Source organism: Rana temporaria, chromosome 2 (assembly GCF_905171775.1).
Source record: "Rana temporaria chromosome 2, aRanTem1.1, whole genome shotgun sequence".
In the NCBI taxonomy this organism is placed as follows: domain Eukaryota; kingdom Metazoa; phylum Chordata; class Amphibia; order Anura; family Ranidae; genus Rana; species Rana temporaria.
In genome coordinates this window covers 19,532,938-19,552,787 of record NC_053490.1, presented here as the reverse complement: position 1 = coordinate 19,552,787, position 19,850 = coordinate 19,532,938, and the positions used below count along the sequence as shown (strand labels likewise).

Here is a 19,850-nt window from a genome sequence, read left to right as displayed (position 1 = left end):
TCTTCATTGTGGCAGTGCCAGTGATCGTCTGTTCCCCGATATAGGGAAAGACGATCAATGACATCACACGTCCAGCCCCGCCCCCCTACAGTTAGAAACACATTTGAGGCCACACCTAACCCTTACAGTGCCCCCTAGTGGTTAACTCCTAAACTGCAATTGTCATTTTCACAGTAATCAGTGCATTTTTATAGCACTTTTTGCTGTGAAAATGACAATGGTCCCAAAAATGTGTCAAAATTGTCTGAAGTGTCCGCCATAATGTCGCAGTCACGAAAAAAAAATCGCTAATCGCCACCATTAGTAGTAAAAAAAAAATTATTAATAAAAATGCAATAAAACTATCCCCTATTTTGTAAACGCTATAATTTTTGCGCAAACCAATCGATAAACGCTTATTGCGATTTTTTTTTCACCACAAATAGGTAGAAGAATACGTATCGGCCTAAACTGAGAAAAAAAAGTTTTTTATATATTTTTGGGGGATATTTATTATAGCAAAATTATTATAGCTCTATTTTTGTTTATAGTGCAAAAAAAAAAAAAAAAAAACGCAGAGGTGACCAAATACCACTAAAAGGAAGCTCTATTTGTGGGAAAAAAAAGGACGCCAATTTTGTTTGGGAGCCACGTCGCAGGACCGCGCATTTGTCAGTTAAAGCGACGCAGTGCCGAATCGCAAAAAGGGGCAAGGTCCTTAACCTGCATAATGGTCCGGATCTTAAGTGGTTAATAAGGATAAATGTTATCCCATGAAAAAAAAATCACTAATAGAAAAGCCACACAGTAGAAGATGACATTTAATTTTTATGGTGCCCTTTGTACATAATTATGATCCAGTTTTTAGTTATACTTCTGTTTGTCATTTGTTCCCAATGGGAATAATTAGTTAATTAGTCAAGTCTGCTTGTTTCATCTGTGGGAAGCTATTACTACTAACTGGTGGCCCCTTGGAATCCGGCTTGTTTTGGTCACAAGATGATTATCTAATGATCTGCTTAATTAGATTGTCATGTATGATTATGTGCTGTGACATTTCTGAGGCCTATTGAGGCCATTAGAGGCTATAAAAGAGGGATCCATGACTTCCCCCTAAACACAGTGTTAAGGATGTAGAAGAGGACAAGGGCTGCACCAGAACTACCACCCAACATACCACCCAACACCCAGAAAGAGAACTTCAAATCCCATCAACCCATTTGCTGGACTACGGATCTCACAACAACATTCCTGTAAGTACAAATATATTGAAACTGCATTCATAATAAAATCATACAAATCATACACTATATTACCAAAAGTATTGGGACACCTGCCTTTACACGCACATGGGCCCAGATCCACGAAGAAGTTACGTTGGCGTATCTATTGATACGCTGCGTAACTTCTAGGATGCTCCGGCGTATCTTTGTTTTGTATCCACAAAACAAGATACGCCTGAAGCAGGGCTAGATCCGACTGACGTACTGGTGGTTGTTACAATTTTTTATGTCACACAGTATTTGCGCAACAATTTTTCAAACGCGATTTAAAAAAAAAAAACACTTGTGAATAAAAAAAAAAAAACAGTAAAGCTATAATTTTTTATGTCACACGGTATTTGTGCAACAATTTTTCAAACATGATAAAAAAAAAAAACACTTTTATGAATAAAAAAAACAAAACAGTAAAGTTATAATTTTTTTGTATAATGTGAAAGATGATGTTACATCGAGTAAATAAGATACCTAACTCTTTAAAATTTGCTTACACTCAGGAATGGCGCCAAACTTTGGTACTTAAAAATCTCCATAGGCTACACTTACATTTTTTATTCTTTTTACAGGTTACCAGTTTAGAGTTACAGAGAAGGTATTGGGCTAGAATTATTGCTCTCGCTCTCACGTTTGTGGTGATACTTCACATGTGTGGTTTAAATGGCGTTTACTTTTTTATTTTATTTCAGAAGAAAAGGAAAAAAGGGCTCCAATCATTAGAACATACATATTTTAAATACTAATAACCTCAATATTGGGTAATACATTCATATCTAACAAGTTAGGATTAATTTGTTAAAAAAAATAAATAAATTCCATATCAACATATTATTCGGAATGTCTTACCCCTCTGTCATAAACTCAGAAACAGAACCTAATCCCAAAATCGTAGTCCTAGAGTAACACCTCCATCAGGGGTATCTCTACGTAGCAATAAGAGTATTCAACTATCTCTTCCCTTCCCTCTTTTTTTCTACTCTGAAAAACAAAAACAAATAATATAGACTACACTAAGATATAAAAAAAAAAACAGAGGGGTGTGAAAAAAATAAAAAAATGTCCTCCTCCCCTCCCCATCACCCACAGAAGCCAGACAGTAGGGTTAAACTCATTAACGGAACCAGACTGAATTAAGGGGGACATTACATTCTTTCCTCAACTAATAGGATTCACATCAATGAGGGTTCTTCCCTCCTCTGAGTTAATAAAAAGGTTCCATAGGGTCCATGTTTTAACATAGATTTTCCGCTTCTGCCTAGTTGTTCATACCAAGTCTTCCATTTGATTCAATCCTTCCACCTTTCTGAGCCATAGTCCCACTGCGGGTGATTGAGTCTGCGTCCAGGAAAGAGGAAAGCACGTTCAAGAGGTGGCACAGAATAGAATTTGTGTGTGTCTTACCCGGTATTTTAAAGTCATGCAAAAGGAAAAAAGTTCAGGAATCTCGAGATTACAAAATTTTTGAGTGATCCTTGGGATCCCTTTCCAATACTCCTCGATTCTGGAGCATGGCCAGAAGATGTGTAGTAGTGTCCCTCGCTCCTTCTGGCAGCGCCAGTATCTGTCGGAGCATTTGGAAAATATTTATGGAGAAGGGCCGGGGTTCGATACCACTGGAAAAATTATCTTTTGGTACAAATTGAGGATTCAAATATGGAATGGATAATGTTAGCATGCTGTTTCTCCGTAAAAATGATATCCAAACCCAGCTCCCATTTTTTGAAAGGATGGCAATTGGAAGTTCTCAGAAGGTGCTACCAATAGAGTGTATAGCTTTGAAATAGTATGAGTGGTCCTTTCTCAATACAATACTCTTCGAAAGAGAGTGAATTGCGCTCGAAAACATCAGGGGCGGGTAAAGGATGTAGAAAATGTCTCAATTGAGCTGCTTGCCAGAAATCCAATTGGTATCGGCCAGTTCCAGAGGTCAACATTTGAAACCTAGGCCATTCCCAAGATGATAGATAATGAGAAACCTGATATAGCTCCTTGTCCATCAGCCTATCAAAGTATCCCCCCCCCCTCCCCCCTCAGGCCCGAAGAAAATTGTGGATTCCACAAAATTGGGAACAATGGAGATTCTAATAATGAGAGCTTGCCCTTGAAAAAGAGCCCTGAGCACTGCCGCAACGTGGGTCCTATCAAGGGATGATATTGCTTAGGAAGAATCAGCGGGGGGTCTTCTGATCCTCAAATTTTTATGTGCCCAGATAAATCCGGTATGTATCAGTTTAAAGTATTGCATAGGTATGCCAATAGATATAGGAACTTTGGTAGAATATTCATTTTGATAATATTACACCTCCCAAACCAGGGGTGGAAACCTTATACCGCTTATCCCGGAGGACCCACACCTCCTGAAGAAGTGTTAGGTAACTAAACTCAAATGTAGCCGAGAGGTCTACTGGGATCAAGGTCCCTACGAACTTCAAAGCCTGATCCTTCCACTTAAATTTATAGCTAGATTTCAATAATCTCATAAGATCGCCGGACACAGCGATTCCCATCACCTCCGATTTAGAAAGGTTAATCTTGAAATAAGATAGAGTACTGTAGATCTCCATCTCCTGAAAAAGATTAGGGAGGGATATCATTGGATTTGTTAGTGAAAATAGCATATCATCGGCATAAGCCGAGATCTTATATTGGATTATTTCTACCATAAGTCCTCGAATATCAGGGTTTCACCAGATCTTGCAAAGAAGGGGCTCCAGGGAAAGGACAAAAAGGAGTGGAGATAGTGGGCATCCTAGCATAGTTCCATCGGTAACCATAAAATGAAGGGACAGCACTCCATTTATTTTAACCTGCGTGGCTGGAGAGGTATAAATACTTAAGATCCATCGGAGAATGTTATCTCCCAGACCTATATGTTGCAAAACCGTAAATATAAACTTCCAATTGACCCGATCAAATGCCTTCTCTGCATCTGTTCCAAGGAACACACACGGGGTCTTGGTTACATTGGCCACATAGATTAAATTCAAAACTTTAATGGTATTGTCCTATGCTTTCCACTTTGGGACAAACTCTAATTGATCAAGATGAATAAGTGAAGGCAATTGTTGCTGCAATTGTGACGCTAGGACTTTAGAGGAAAATTTCAGGTCTGTATTTAAAAGTGAAATTGGCCTATAACACCTACATTGGGTTTCTGTATGGAAGGGAATCGAGTCGCCTAGTCCAATAAACATCTTCTCGAGATATGGCCCCAAAATAGGAAACAGGAGTTTGTAATAGTAGACGGTAAGGCCATCTGGACCAGGTGCCTTACCCGCCTTTGCTGAATTCCCTACCGCCTGTATTTTCTTTAACGTAATTGGTGATTCTAATTCCTGTTGAGCAATGGTGATTAAACCGTTCATTCCCGAAGTTGCCAGATACTTGTCCATTACAGACTCTTTGGGTACGTCTGAGTGCGAATTGTAAAGTGTGGAATAGAAATCTCTGGGCTATTTGCCTGGGCAGAGTGAATTTTTCTCCACAAGCACCTATAATCAGTGGTACGTAAGTCCTTGATTTTTGCTCCCGCAAAGCTCTAGCGAGTAGCTTGCCACAGTTATCACTAGACTTATAAGTCTGTTTATGCCCTCCCTGTATTAACTTTTTAGCAACAGATCCATAACACGCCTTCGGCCGCTAGTAGATCTCGCTCTATATCCGGAGTGGGAGCATGTTTGTGGAGTGATTCTAAGCGATGTATGTCTGCTAATAACGATGTTAACTTTTCTTCCCTTCCGCGTTTTATCTTAGCACCATGTTTAATCAGGACCCCTCAAATCACTGCTTGATGCGCCTCCCAGATCACCCCAGGGGTAAATTCAGGTGTATCGTCGGTTGGAAAAACCATGTTGCCTCTGTCTGGGCTTCCTCCAGAACCGCCGGGGCCTGTAGGAGTCTCTCCTTAAGTTTCCACATAACTGGGCCTGATCGATTAATGTCTGAGCTCTTGGATAAACTTCTGGAATTTTCGGAGGCCCAATTGATTATGGACCTTAATGTAAAACTGATGCCCAAAGAAGATACCTCAATTGGATCTTCGTCAGCATTACCTGGAGTCAGGAAGCGGGTCTCTCAGTCAATGCATGGAGCGAGACTAGTAGACACGTGGCGTCTCTTTCATCCCAGGGAAAGGGATTATTCCTTCATCTCTTTATCGCATAAGGTATACTCTCGTATTGATTTTTTTCACTACACGCTGAAAACACTATAGGTTCGATCACGTGGTCAGATCCAGCGCCAATTTCTTTGAAATATAAAAACATCATTTACATATGCGGGCACAACCTACGTATGTGCTCGCTTCTGCATGCGAGAACGAGGAGCTGGGGGCGCTTACATTTTTTTTTGTTTATTTTTATTTATTTTTTACACTTTTCCCTTAATTTTTTTTCTTTTGATCACTTTTATTTGATTCACTTTTATGTAAACATCTCTGTTCTGTTTCAAGCATCGGTTGTACCTGTGACAAGCTTCTTGTAGACCCAGTCTGTAAGGATGTATGCAGCAGGTTGAATGATGACTTTAACAGACAGCTTACTCAATGAATAAAGACTCCAGAGGTGTTTTCCAATGCTTCTTTATGCTTCAAGATAACAAGGATATAAACATAGAGGCTTTTCCATAGGTAAATTTCCAATGAAGATACACAGCTCCCACACTCTGCAGACTTTTCAAGCAACTAAGCAAAGATGGGGTTTAGAGCAGGAAATGGTGGGTGGGAGCAACCAAACTAGCTAGAACAGCAGGGGGGTAAGGATCATACCAAATAACATAATAACATAACATGTAATAACTGCTAGACAGTAAAAGCTGCGTGACAGCACACTCCCCGCCTGGTATCGTGAGATACCACTATACTCTGTTTTATTTTACATATTATTAACATTGCATACAGTAACATGCTATCTAGCCTTCTCAAGTCTATAAGCTAGCTATATTAAAGGTCTTAAGTGGCTCCTTCACATAACACTGAATCAGAATTTTTGGAAGCAGGCATTATTAGGACTGTCTCTGTGACTGGTCTCAGGAAGGTTTTTGAAGCCCCATCCTTAACGATCCTGACTTCCACACTTCGGACTCTTCCATCATCACTGGTGATGGCCTTTGTAATAAGTCCAACCGGCCACTGAATTCGGTGAACTTGCTGGTCTTTTAGCAGGACCAGGTCCCCTTCCTTTAAGTTAGGCTTCTGGGTTTGCCACTTTTTACGTCCTTGAAGAAGTGTGAGGTATTCCTTCCTCCATCTGTCCCAGAAACAATCTGCAAGGTATTGAGCGTATCTCCACTGACGTTTGTATATGTCCTTTTCATCGAAGATACCCCTTGGCGCTGGAATCTGTCCAATCTTACGGCTCAATAATGTAGCTGGAGTTAAGATAGTCAGAGATTCTGGGTCTGTAGATACGGCAGTCAATGGTCTTGAGTTGATTATTGCTGCAACCTCAGCAAGAAATGTGGTGAGCACTTCATGGGTAAGGCGTGAAGAACTCACATCAAGCAACATTGAATCCAGTATGCGCCTTGCCATCCCAATCATGCGTTCCCACGCTCCGCCCATGTGAGAAGAGTGTGGTGGGTTGAATTTCCACACGCAGCCTTGATCACTCAAATAACTTCCAACTTGTTGTCGGTCTATCTGTAACTCTCTACAAGCACCAATGAAGTTAGTTCCACAATCCGATCTCAACATCTTCACTGGACCTCTTAGAGCGAGGAATCTCCTTAGAGCATTGATAAAACTCGAAGTGTCCATTGACTCGATCACTTCGATATGTACAGCTCTTACACTTAAGCAGGTGAACATTACGGCCCATCTTTTGCTATTGACTTGACCACCACGAGTTCTTCTTGCCGTTACTGTCCATGGTCCAAATATATCGATTCCGACATATGCAAAGGGTGTATCTTCACTGAGTCTGTCTGTGGGTAGGTCTGCCATCTGTTGACTCTGCTGTCTACCTCTTAACTTCTGACATTTGACACAGTTGTGAATGATGGTGGCTATTTGTCTTTTCACTCCAACTATCCAGAACCCTGCAACTCTAATAGCACCTTCTGTGTAGTGTCTTCCTTGATGTCTGACTCTCTCGTGGTAGTCCCGAATAATCAAGGTTGCCAAATGGTGGCTTCTTGGTACTATCAAAGGGTTTTGTTCTCTTTTTAGCAAGTTTGACTTATTTAGTCGTCCACCGACTCGAAGCATGCCTTCGTTGTCGATTATTGGATTCAGTTTGAATAGTGGGCTACTCTTTGAGACTGGTCTATTTCCTCTCAAGCATTTAATCTCTTCTGCAAAGACTTCTTCTTGCACAAGACGTATGACGAACAATTCTGCGTTCATACTCTAACGCATTGGGTGACTCCTTGCAAGTGTGCCATCCATGACAAGACGATGTCTGATTGGGCTTGCGGAAAGTCTGGGCAATATGTCTCAATCTTGTTATAGTCTTGACCAATCTTTTCCAAGAAGAGAAACGTTTAAAGCGTCTTGCTTCCAAGTTTCTTCTTGAGCAGATGTTGGAACTCAATGTTATCACTTCAGGGCGGATTTCTGGATCAGTATCTGGATCCACCAGGTGGAAATCGATATCTTCTTTTGAGTTTGTAGAAGACTGGTCCGATAAAAACTTGGGTCCTGAAAACCAAATGGTTTGCGTGAGGACAACTGCTGACACTGACCTCGTTGCAATGTCTGCGGGATTCAAACCAGTTGAGACATAGTTCCATTGTTCAGGTCTACTGACTTTTCTTATTCGTTCTACCCTGTTAGCCATGTACACATAGAACCTCCTTACGCTGTTGCATATGTAGCCAAGTACGACCTTGCTGTCGGTGTAGTACTTAACCTGATCAATTTCAGAGTCCATTTCATTTTGCAGGAATTCTGCGACTTCGACAGCTAGGGTTGCGCCACACAATTCTAATCTTGGAATAGTGTGAGCAGGTTTTGGAGCTAACTTGGCTCTTCCTAGTAGAAAACCGACATTGGATCTCCCGGAGGGATCTATGATCTTGAGGTAAGCCACGGCCGCTATAGCCTCGGTAGATGCATCGCAAAAGACGTGAATCTCTTTCCTCAGACTTCTTGAAGTTGAAGTGGGTGAATAGCAGCGTGGGATATTAAGTTCTTTCAGTACTTTCATGGAGTTTCTCCATTTCTCCCATTTAGGCAACAGGTCTGGTGCTGGTTCAGCGTGAAGGTTATCTAAAATCTTCTGCATAAATGCTAGAAAGTGCTCTTGCATCTCTGGTTTGTTACAGAGAGTTTTCTTAAGTGCAGCAAATCTGGTTAAAGCTTGTCCTCGATTGTTAGGGAGAGTAAGCCTTGGTACTCGGAAGGGTAATGGAGCTACCCAACTGTTGGAATTGTCCTTGAAGAACTCTTCATCCATAATCTTGATGAACTCCTTGTCTTCGACTGAAGGGGCAATCTTGTTGTCATCGCAAGTAGTCTGGTACACTGAATCACCAAGGTCCTTCTGAGAAGTGAGCTTGCAGTTTATACCTTGGAGTGCTTGATATGGAACTTTGTTTTTAAAATCAAGTCTTTCCTTCGCATAATAATGCGATGGACATTTCATTGACCGATAGACATTGGTCTTGTAGGAAGCTACATCCAAGAGCTTGTGAGATTGGTCTAAACAGACTTCTCCTATTATCACCCATCCAAGATCAAGTTTCTGGGCCTGAGGAGCATCGTCTGGACCGTTACATAACTCTCTTATTTTATGGACTCTAGGAACGTCTCTCCCTAGTAGAATCAAGATCTTAACATACTTGTTAAGTGGTGGAATGTAGTCAGCAATGTGGCTTAAATGGGGGTAATGACGTGCAGCCTCTGGTGTGGGGATTTCTTCTCTGTTGTTCGGTAGCTGATCACATTCGATTAGAGTTGGAAGAGGAAACTCTATGTCCTCATATTCTGATGCCACTATGAAGCCATGGGCTCTTCTTCCAGAAGTATTGATCTTTCCTGCACATGTCTGCAAGGTATAGGACCAGGCCTCTCCATGAATGTTGAATAGGTCAAAGAATTCTGGACTGGCCAATGAGCGATTGCTCTGATCATCGAGTATGGCATACATTTTTATGGAATTTTGTGGGCATCCTTCAGGAAAAACCCTTACAAGACATATCTTGCTACAAGACTTGCTATGAAGCCCTTCTCCACATACCTCTGTACACCTTGTGGTTACGGGGTTGGCGTGTTGCTCAGTTCTCTCCCCGCCATCATCTGATGTAGGCTTGGGGTTGCTGCCGGGTGAAGGTTTCCTTTTGAACAGGTCTGAATGAAGAGCGTCCACATGTTTGGCACTGTTGCACAGAGAACATCTGATGGTGATCTTACAGTCTCTTGCTAAATGATCGGAGGATGCACAACACTTGAAACAGATATTATGCTCTTTGAGAAATGACTTGCGTTCTTCAATAGGCTTGTCCTTAAATGCACGGCATTTGGAGAGAGAATGTGGCGCATTATGGATAGGACACTGTTGATTGAGATTGCTTGCCTTAATGCCTGTAGCCAAGACGTTGGATACTATCTCGGTCTTCCTCACGGCAATAGGATGCTTCAAATCCTTAAATTTACTGTTGGTGGCAATACCCCTTGAAGTGGTTAAAGGAGTGGTGGTTGTATCTGGATAGAAGAAGCTTGGGTCATTCTTGGATTTTGCAACCTTCCGCACGAACTCTGCAAAATAAGAAAAGGGAGGGAAGGAAACATGATGTTCATACTTATATTTTGATCCTACACTAGTCCACTTTCCCTGAAGATAACTAGGCAACCTTGCTACAATAGGATTCACGCCCTGAGCAGTGTCTAAATAGCTAAGACCTGGTAAACTAGGATCTAGCTTAGCAATTTCAAGTTCATGAAGGAGGTCGCCTAACTCTCTAAGCTTATGATTGTCCTTAACAGAGATCTTAGGAAAGTCATTTAGTCTCTGGAATAAGGCAGATTCAATGACTTCGGGACTCGCATAGTCTTGATCTAGACGTTCCCAGGCAGCATCAAGGCCTGCGTTAAAGTTATAGATGTAAACAGATTTAAGTCTCTTTACTTGTTCTGAAGATTGTCGCCCCGAATACCTTATTAGTAAATCGAGTTCTGCTTGAGGTTCAACAGGCAAGCTCTTGATTACCGCCTTAAATGTAGATCTCCAACTCCTGTAGTTCTCTGGGCGGTCATCAAATTTATACAGTCCAGTTGTGATCAATTCTTGTAAAGCTATACTCTTGCTGAGCTCCGTGGCGTTGATGCTTTCAGTTTTTATAGCCACCGGGAATACTGATGGTGCGCCGACTTGAGCCATGGTTGGTATCTGAAGTTGGCTGGTTGGTGGAGCGAAAGGTGTTGCAGATGGGTTCAATCTAGGTAAGGGTCTGATGTCTGAAGGTCTCTGAGCATTTGAAGTTGAAGAGAACTGTATCACAGGGGTCATAGAGTTCATCCTGTAGTCTTTTGCTGTACTCTTGTAATCTCTATTCGCATAGGGTTGCGGTGGCACGTGAGCCGCGTAGGTTGACTCACTTGATTTTGTGACATGCGGTAGTTGCGGAGTGTCTCTGTTAGCAGGTGTGTCTAGTTGACCAGCTTGATTTTGTGACACGTTGCCTTCTGGTCCACATGCTGGATGATGATGAGAAAAATCTCCAACTGTAGGTGGGACTGTGATGTCGTGGTTCTGGCTTAAGACGAACTGTAGGGTCCTTTCAATGGGGTCTTGACAAGCAGCCAAGCTGGGACAAGCTGCTCCTTCTTCTTCCAATAGGGCTTGTTCCAAGACGGATAATTCCGCCAATGCTACTTCCTTTTCTTTACTCTTCTGAAGGATTTCTAGCTGAGCCTCTAGCTGAGCCTCTGTTTCTGCTTGAATGCGTTTAGCTTCTGCTTTGATGGCTGCTTCTCTTTCAGAGCAGGCGGCTTGAACCTGGGCTGCTGCGACCTTCTGGCGAGCTTTGACTATTTGGTCACTCAGTGTTGACCTTACAGAGCAGGACCGCAGTGACTTAGAAGAGGATTTATGATAGGAGCGGGCAGATCTAGAAGATTTTCCTGAGTGTCTGGAAGAAGCAGATTTACAGGATGTAGTTTCATGTAGCTGTGCTAATCTACCTTCTATCTGTGCCTTTGCTTCAAGATATGTGCTATGCCTCTGCTGGTCAGTAGAAGTAAAGTCCTTTAATTCCACTGCGGCTTCCTCCATGCTGGAATGTGACAATAGGGAATAGAACTTTTCAGAAAGTCTTTTATAATTCTCAAATGCCTTCTTAACCCTTGAGAGAGCAGTGTTCAATTGCTCAGGATTGTTGCTAGTTTCATTAGCGGTTTTTATACAACTTAAAGTCTTATGCCATAATGCAGTCAGGTTACTAGATGTTTCTTCCTTACTTGCTTCATAAACCTCCTTTGCCTTCAAGGATGGATCAGGGCCTCTAGCGGGACGAGCAGAATAAAGTAAGGAGTCTGCTTTATCTTGGTTAAATGCAGGCGACTCTGTGGGATCTCTGTCAGACATAATGACAAGTGCTGTAGTTTTGGTGTCTTGTTACAAATCTGCCAGAGCTGAGCTCTGTAGTGACTTCTGATATTAGGCAGATTGAACTGAGGAGCTGGATATTTGTGACATCTAGTGCTGCAACTGTTTCAGACTGGATGGCTCAGCTCACTATCACTTTATACAGGCAGGAATACACAGTTATTTCAGTAGATTCAGGTATTGGATTCACAACCAAAAACAGCTTGACAATGATAAATCCTAGGGACTTGATGAAGCTATGATACAGTCTTTGAGCAGTTCAAAATGTACTTATTGCTCCCCAATAAAGGCAAAATCCCTGGCAGTGAACAGTTATGGAGCATTCAGTAGAAGGCTGGCTTCATACACAGAGTATTGCTTCTGGGGCTGCAGCAGTGACACTCAGGCCTAACTCTCAGTGCACAGCCTGCAGATGGTATCCTGTGTTAGGATGTTTGTTCTTCACACACACACATGTGGTTACTCACGTTTCTGAAGCTGCAGAGATAACTGTGTGATGGATTCTTCTGGAAATTTACTGTTCTGTTTCAAGCATCGGTTGTACCTGTGACAAGCTTCTTGTAGACCCAGTCTGTAAGGATGTATGCAGCAGGTTGAATGATGACTTTAACAGACAGCTTACTCAATGAATAAAGACTCCAGAGGTGTTTTCCAATGCTTCTTTATGCTTCAAGATAACAAGGATATAAACATAGAGGCTTTTCCATAGGTAAATTTCCAATGAAGATACACAGCTCCCACACTCTGCAGACTTTTCAAGCAACTAAGCAAAGATGGGGTTTAGAGCAGGAAATGGTGGGTGGGAGCAACCAAACTAGCTAGAACAGCAGGGGGGTAAGGATCATACCAAATAACATAATAACATAACATGTAATAACTGCTAGACAGTAAAAGCTGCGTGACAGCACAATCTCCTTGTAATAGTATGACAGGATATCTTTACGGAAAGATCTGGGGTTAATAAGTCATCTCTCCTCTATGCTGGAAAGCCTGAGATAAGAAAAAAAATAAAACGATCTCAAGCATTCCAGAAAAAAAAATGGCAGGGTTTACATCTCCCGGCACTGTTGCCACGTACACACGATCAGTCCATCCGATGAGAGCAGACCGATGGACCGTTTTCATCGGTTAACCGATGAAGCTGACTGATGGTCAGTCGTGCCTACACACCATAGGTTAAAAAAACGATCGTGTCAGAACGCGGTGACGTAAAACACAACTAAGTGCTGAAAAAAACGAAGTTCAATGCTTCCAAGCATGCGTCGACTTGATTCTGAGCATGCGTGGATTTTGAACCGATGGTTGTGCCTACTAACGATCGGTTTTGTCCTATCGGTTAGGAATCCATCGGTTAAATTTAAAGTTGGCTTTTTTTTAACAGATGGTTAAATAACCATTGGCGCCCACACACGATTGGTTTTGACCGATGAAAACGGTCCATCAGACCATTCTCATCGGTTTAACCGATCGTGTGTACGCGGCATGAGGGTCTTAAGCCGTGTAAACACACGACCATTTTTCATGTCATAAAAAAAAAACAAAGTTTTTCTCGATATGATTCTAGTCAAGCCTGCCTTGCATACACACGATCGTGAAAAAAAAATTGCTTGAGCAAAGCGCGGTGACGTACGATGGCACTATAAAGAGGTAGTTCCATTCGGATGGCACCACCCTTTGGGCTGCTTTTGCTGATTTCATGTTACCGCGTGTTAGTAAAAGTTTGGTGAGAGACGATTCAGTCTTCGTGCTTTTCAGTCTGTTACAGCTTGATGAATGTGTTATCTCCATTACAAACACTAGTTTTACCAGTATGAGCTCTCACGTCTCATAACTTGCTTCTGAGCATGCGTGTTTTTTTCCCATCGTTAAAGCCTACACATGACCGTTTTTCACGACGAGAAAAACGAAGAGAAAAAATAGAGAACGTTCTACATTTTTACACTTAAATTTATAGCTAGATTTCAATAATCTCATAAGATCGCCGGACACCGCAATTCCCATTACCTCCGATTTAGAAAGGTTAATCTTGAAATAAGATAGAGTACTGTAGATCTCCATCTCCTGAAAAAGATTAGGGAGGGTTATCATTGAATTTGTTAGTTAAAAGTTACTTTGCTCCCATTCACAATTTGTTTAAATTTTGGGACTTCTGTCATACCAGAAATGTCCACTGGGTCAGTCTGTGGTCCAGAGATGCAATGCTTCCCTGGCTAGCAGTTGGTGCCAGAGGGGTTCTGGCAGAGTAAGTTTCTCCAGCAGCCAATCAGAGGAGCTTTTTCCCTCGCGGGGCGTGCTGGAGAGGAGTATATCTGTGACAGGTGTCATGTGTTCTAAAATCTTTGCGGGGTCCCGTTCCAGGTGCGGCATCCACCTTCAGGGTGCGCGCATCCATGGACCCCGCCGGCGTGGGCCACCTGGCCAAATTTGCAGACTACTTGGGACCTCATCCGGAGGTACAAGGGGACCCCAGTGACTTACTTGGTTCCCAGTTCTATTGAGAGGATCCCAGGCTGGGTGCCGTTCGATTGGGGAGTCGGTTTGAGGAGGACCTGGACGCAGGCTGTCCAACAGAGCCTGAACAAACTAATTGGGGATCCGGTGACCAGAGTACTGACAGGTATGCTTGCTGTCATCTGGTGACCAATGCAGAAATCTACTGGGAGGATTCGCTCCATTTGTCTATCTAGCTCAGTTATTGTAATTGGCCTGTGGCAGGGGCCCTAGAGCCAGGTCTGTGAGAGAGGCCTGTTCCTCCCAGAAATCCTAAGTGACATCTCGGCTGCCAGACCTGTGAGAGTGGGTCTGTCCGGGGGCACTTTACCCACTCCAGTTGAGTGGCAACGAGTTACAAATTGGTACTATGCAGAGCAGTACTGACTGCTCCATTTAATATCCAGGCCTGATACTGCAAGGTTCTCTCTCTCTCTCTCTTCATCAACCTTGTTCTTCGTGGTGTGTACTGCCTGTGTCCTCTGCAGTGTGCACCTAAAGCTACGTGGTGTGTACTGCCTGTGTCCTCTGCAGTGTGCACCTAAAGCTACATGGTGTGTACTGCCTGTGTCCTCTGCAGTGTGCACCTAAAGCTACATGGTGTGTGTACTGTCTGTGTCTGTGCTATTTTCTCAATGATTTTCATCCATATTGCAGGGACCAGACATTACATTAAAGCCGCAAGCAGTTTTAAATTACTTTTTTCTCATAGTAATCTAATTTTGTGCAGGGACAGTTCTAAACACGTGCCACTTCACAGGCATACTATAGACACCCAGCAGGTACGATATTTAAAGGAATTTTTCATTTTTTTTCACTTTAAGCATCATTAAAATTACTGCTCCAGAAAAAACATCAGTTTTTAAAACTTTTTTTTATCGATACATGTTCCCTGGGGCAAGACCCGGGTTCTCAAAGACGTTTTACAACAATAACTTGCATATTAGGCTTTATAATGAGCACTTTTGAATTCGAACGTTCGAGTCCCATAGACGTCAATGGGGTTCTAAATTTTCGCGCGAACGGTCGGTCCATTCGAAGGTTCTGGTGCGAACCGAACGGGGGGGGGGGGGTGTTCGGCTCATCCCTAGAGAGAACACACAGCAAGAAGGAGGAAAAAGAGAGCCAGAGTGGAGAGAGGGGAACAGGCTATGGAGTGTTCTGTAGACTGTGGACAGAAGCAGAAGATAATCTCTGGTTGGCTGTTGTTGGGGAGATGGTCACTGAACACAGTCATAAGGCTGCAGGCTGTACACCTGACTGTGTGGATTGAGCTGCTGCTGGGAGACCAGCTTCCAATCCTGACCTGTCTACTGTTGTGTTGCTACAGCACCCAGAGAGGAGAAACAGTGAGTACTGAGACTAGGGTGACCACATTTCCAAACTACCATTCAGGGACACCCTCCTGTGTTGCCCCATCCTGCTGTGTGCTGCCTGGTGTGAGAACTGAGGAGCTGCTATTGTTGTCTGGGAGTGCTGGCCACCAGGACCTGGGAGTGCTGGCCACCAGGACCTGGGAGTGCTGGCCACCAGGACCTGGGAGTGTTGGCCACCAGGATCTGGGAGTGCTGGCCACCAGGATCTGGGAGTGCTGGCCACCAGGACCTGGGAGTGTTGGCCACCAGGACCTGGGAGTGCTGGCCACCAGGACCTGGGAGTGCTGGCCACCAGGATCTAGGAGTGTTGGCCACCAGGACCTGGGAGTGTTGGCCACCGGGACCTGGGATTGCTGGCCACCGGGACCTGGGAGTGCTGGCCACCAGGACCTGGGAGTGCTGGCCACCAGGACCTGGAAGTGCTGGCCACCAGGACCTGGGAGTGCTGGCCACCAGGACCTGTGTGTGAATAGACTGCTGTGAACTCCAAGTAAAGTTACTGTGCTTTGCTCATCAGAGGCTGGGTTGCTGCTTTGTACCTACCAGAGACAGCATCACTTAAAGGGGTTGTAAAGGTAAATGTTTTTTCACCTTAATGCATCCTATCCATTAAGGTGAAAAAACATCCGACGGTAAAGCCCCCCCCCCCCCCCGAACCCCCGTTTTACTTATCTCAGCCCTTGAAAGTCCCGCACACGTCCTCGTGATCCTCTTCGGTTCCCAGCCTGGCCATTGATTGGCTAGGCTGGACGGATTGCTAGCAGCGCAGCCATTGGCTGGCGCTGCTGTCAATCGCATCCGATGATGCGGCTCGCCGGGGGCGGGGCCGAGTGATACAATCGGCAGGTATGCCCGCCGCTGTATCACGAGAGCGCGCCCGCAAAAGCTTTCCACCATGCGAGCTCGCATGAAGGTGGAAAGCTTTTGCGAGGAGGAGCCGAGACAGCCGCCGAGGGACCCCAGAAGACAGGGTTAGGGGACACTCTGTGCAAAACGGGCTGCACAATGGAGGCAAGTATAACATGTTTGTTATTTAAAAAAAAAAAAAAAATTTGCCTTTAGTGTTCCTTTAAGGTACTGTGTGGTGCTGCTGTTGAGGCCCCCGGGGAGAGAGAAGGCTGAAACTAGCAGCAGAGAAAGGTTCCTGACGAGAAGGGAAAGCGGAGTCTTTTCTGGACATCTTCCTGTTTGGGTGCCAGGCGTACGTTCGGGAATTCGCGTATCTAGCTAATTTGCATACTCGACTTGGAAATACAGTATCTATTGATAGTTTTTAATGATATGGGTTTAATGATACTACATGTTAAGGTCAGCCTAAAGGGTTGCATTGAGATTACTGTCTAGCTATAAAATGTCATTAATTTTTTCACTTTGTTTCAGAAGCCGCTCATGATGAACCTAACTGTATTCAGTACTTTCAATAACATCACCAACATAAGCAGCCAATACAATCAACTATATCAAAACGCTAAGTTTGTTTTTGTTCCCCTCATCATCTTCTGCTTCTGTATCTTCATCTACTTCATCCTAGTTCTTCTAGTGGTTTACTTCACCACTCCTCACGTCCGGGAGAATGCACGATACATCCTCTTTGCTCATATGCTCATCAATGACACATTGTACCTCAGCCTTGGGCTCTTCTTGTGTTTGGGCTTTGGATTCCTCTTATACATTCCTGTACCCCTCTGTTATATTCTGGTGAACTTTGCCGCAGCTACATTTCGAATCACTCCGTACAACTTGGCCATAATGGCCTTGGAACGATATGTGGCTATTTGCTATCCTCTCAAACACATCATGTTATGTACAGCCCAGAGGTCATATTTTGCTATTGCGGCAATGTGGTTTGTTGGGTGGATTCCCAATGTTGCTGATTTTATAATCCTCATTTCCTCTGTCGAGGTGACATTTTTCTCCCGGAATTTACTGTGCAGGCATCAATCATTACTTGTCCTACCAGTCCAAAACACCTTACAATTCTCCACCTTAATTGGAAGTTTAATTCTGGTGTCTCTGGTCATTCTCTTCACCTACATCAAGGTTATGCTGATAGCTCGAAAAACTGGATCTGGGAAGTCTTCGGCCTCCAAGGCTGGTAGAACCTTGATCCTTCATGCAGTTCAGCTCTTTCTATGTCTGCTCTCTCTAACTTCTTCATTTTCAGAAATGTACAAAGGAGATTATTATTATTTTGTGATGATGCTCAATTTTTTGATGTTCATGTGTTTGCCAAGACTTCTCAGCCCTCTTATTTATGGCATTAGAGATGAAGTGTTTAATAAAAGCATTAAGAAGATGTATTCTACCAACTAATAAATCTATGAGTAAACCTTAAAAGAGAAGTTTTTTTTTTATTCCCTATTTGTACTTACCTCGGTGGATGCAGCATCAGACTGATGCTTTATCTGTCGCCTGGCGTCTCTGCACTGAGAACCGAGCCACGAACACCGCCAATGGCTCGGTTCTCACTCCTCCCCGAGCAGAGCGATACTGACCGTCAGTCAGCATAGCTTCTGCTCTACTTCTCAGCGCTCATTGGAGCACTGAGCAGTGGAGGGGCGGAGAGCAGCCGTCTCAGAGGTTCGCTGATTCGCTGAGACAGCCATCAATCAGGGCAGCTGGCTGATCCAGATTTGGAAGTCGCGATGACGTGCTGCCCCGACTGATGGCAGTGACGTCAGCGGAGAGCGGACTTCAGACCGCTCTCCGCTGAAAACAGGTCACAGGAGTGCAAAATGAGTTGCACTCCTGTGACCCTAATGCCACGTACACATGATTGGAAATCCAACGGAATGTTGGCTCAAACTTGTGTTGCATACACACGGTCACACAAATGTTGTCTGAAATTCCGAACGTCAAAAAACGCGGTGATGTACAACACATACAACGAGCTGAGAAAAATTAAGTTCAAAAGGTAGTGCGGCTTTTCTGCTTGATTCCGAGCATGCATGGATTTTTGTGAGTTGGAATTGCATACAGACGATCTGAATTTCCGACAAGAACTTTTGTTGTCGGAAAATTTGAGAACCAGCTCTCAAATTTTTGTTGTCGGAAATTCTGACAGCAAATGTCCGATGGAGCCTACACACGGTCGGAATTTCTGACAAAAAGTTCACATCGAACATTTGTTGTCTGAATTTCAGATCGTATGTACGCGGCATTAGGAGAATTCTTTTGCAAATAAATATGTGAAAAGTGTGGCGTGCATTTATATTCAGCCCCCTTTACTCTGATACCCCTAACTAAAGTCTAGTGAAACCAAAATCTAGTGAAACCAATTGCCTTCAGAAGTCATCCAATTAGTAAATAGAGTCTATCTGTTTGTAATTTAATCTCAGTATAAATACAGCTGTTCTGTGAAGCCCTCATAAATTTGTTAGAGAACCTTGGTGAACAAACAGCATCATGAAAGCCAAGGAACACACCAGACAGGTCAGGGAGAAAGTTGTGGAGAAGTTTAAAGCAGAGTTAGGTTATAAAAAGAATATCCCAAGCTTTGAACATCTCACAGAGCTCTGTTCAATCCATCATCCGAAAATGGAAAGAGTATGGCACAACTGCAAACGTACCAAGACATGGCCGTCCACCCAAACTGAGAGGCCGGGCAAGGAGACCATTCATCAGAGAAGCAGCCAAGAGGCCCATGGTAACTCTGGAGGAGCTGCAGAGATCCACAACTCAGGTGGGAGAATCTGTCCACATGACAACTATGAGGCCTCGTACACACGACCGAGGAACTCGTCGGGTGAGACACATCGTTTTCCTCGACAAGTTCTTTGTTAGGCTTGTTGAGGAACTCGACAAGCTTGCTTTGCATACATACGGTCAAGACAAAATCTCCTCTTTCTCAAATGCGGGGATGTACAACACATACAATGGCAGGGGAAGTTCGATTCCACTGGCACAACCCTTGGGGCTGCTTTTGCTAATCTCATGTTACGGCGTGTTAAGTAAAAGTTTGGTAAGAGACGATTTGCACTTTTCAGTTTGTTACAGCGTGAAAAATGTGTTATCTCCATTACAAACGCTACTTTTACCGAAGATGCGCTCCCGTCTCATACTTTATTCTGAGCATGTGCAGGTTTCTTAGCATACACACGATCGGGTTTCTCGTCGAAAACCAGCCCGACGAGGAACACGACGAGGAAATTAAGACTCTTTTCTCTCTTTTTTCCTCGTCGAGT

The 19,850-nt window shown here is 43.6% G+C and overlaps 1 protein-coding gene across 1 annotated transcript; it reads left to right on the top strand.

The window, feature by feature from the left end:
- The first annotated feature begins 961 nt into the window (after positions 1-961).
- LOC120928882 (odorant receptor 131-2-like) lies at positions 962-17,983 on the top strand. Its single transcript, XM_040339944.1, has 2 exons — positions 962-1,232; positions 17,047-17,983. The coding sequence occupies exon 2, from the start codon at positions 17,056-17,058 to the stop codon at positions 17,977-17,979; it is 924 nt and encodes a 307-aa protein (XP_040195878.1). The 5' UTR covers positions 962-1,232; positions 17,047-17,055; the 3' UTR covers positions 17,980-17,983.
- The last annotated feature ends 1,867 nt before the right edge of the window (positions 17,984-19,850 follow it).

Excerpts from the sequence above, each read along its gene's own strand:
- LOC120928882 (XM_040339944.1), top strand. The coding sequence starts at position 17,056 with ATGATGAACCTAACTGTATTCAGTACTTTCAATAACATCACCAACATA.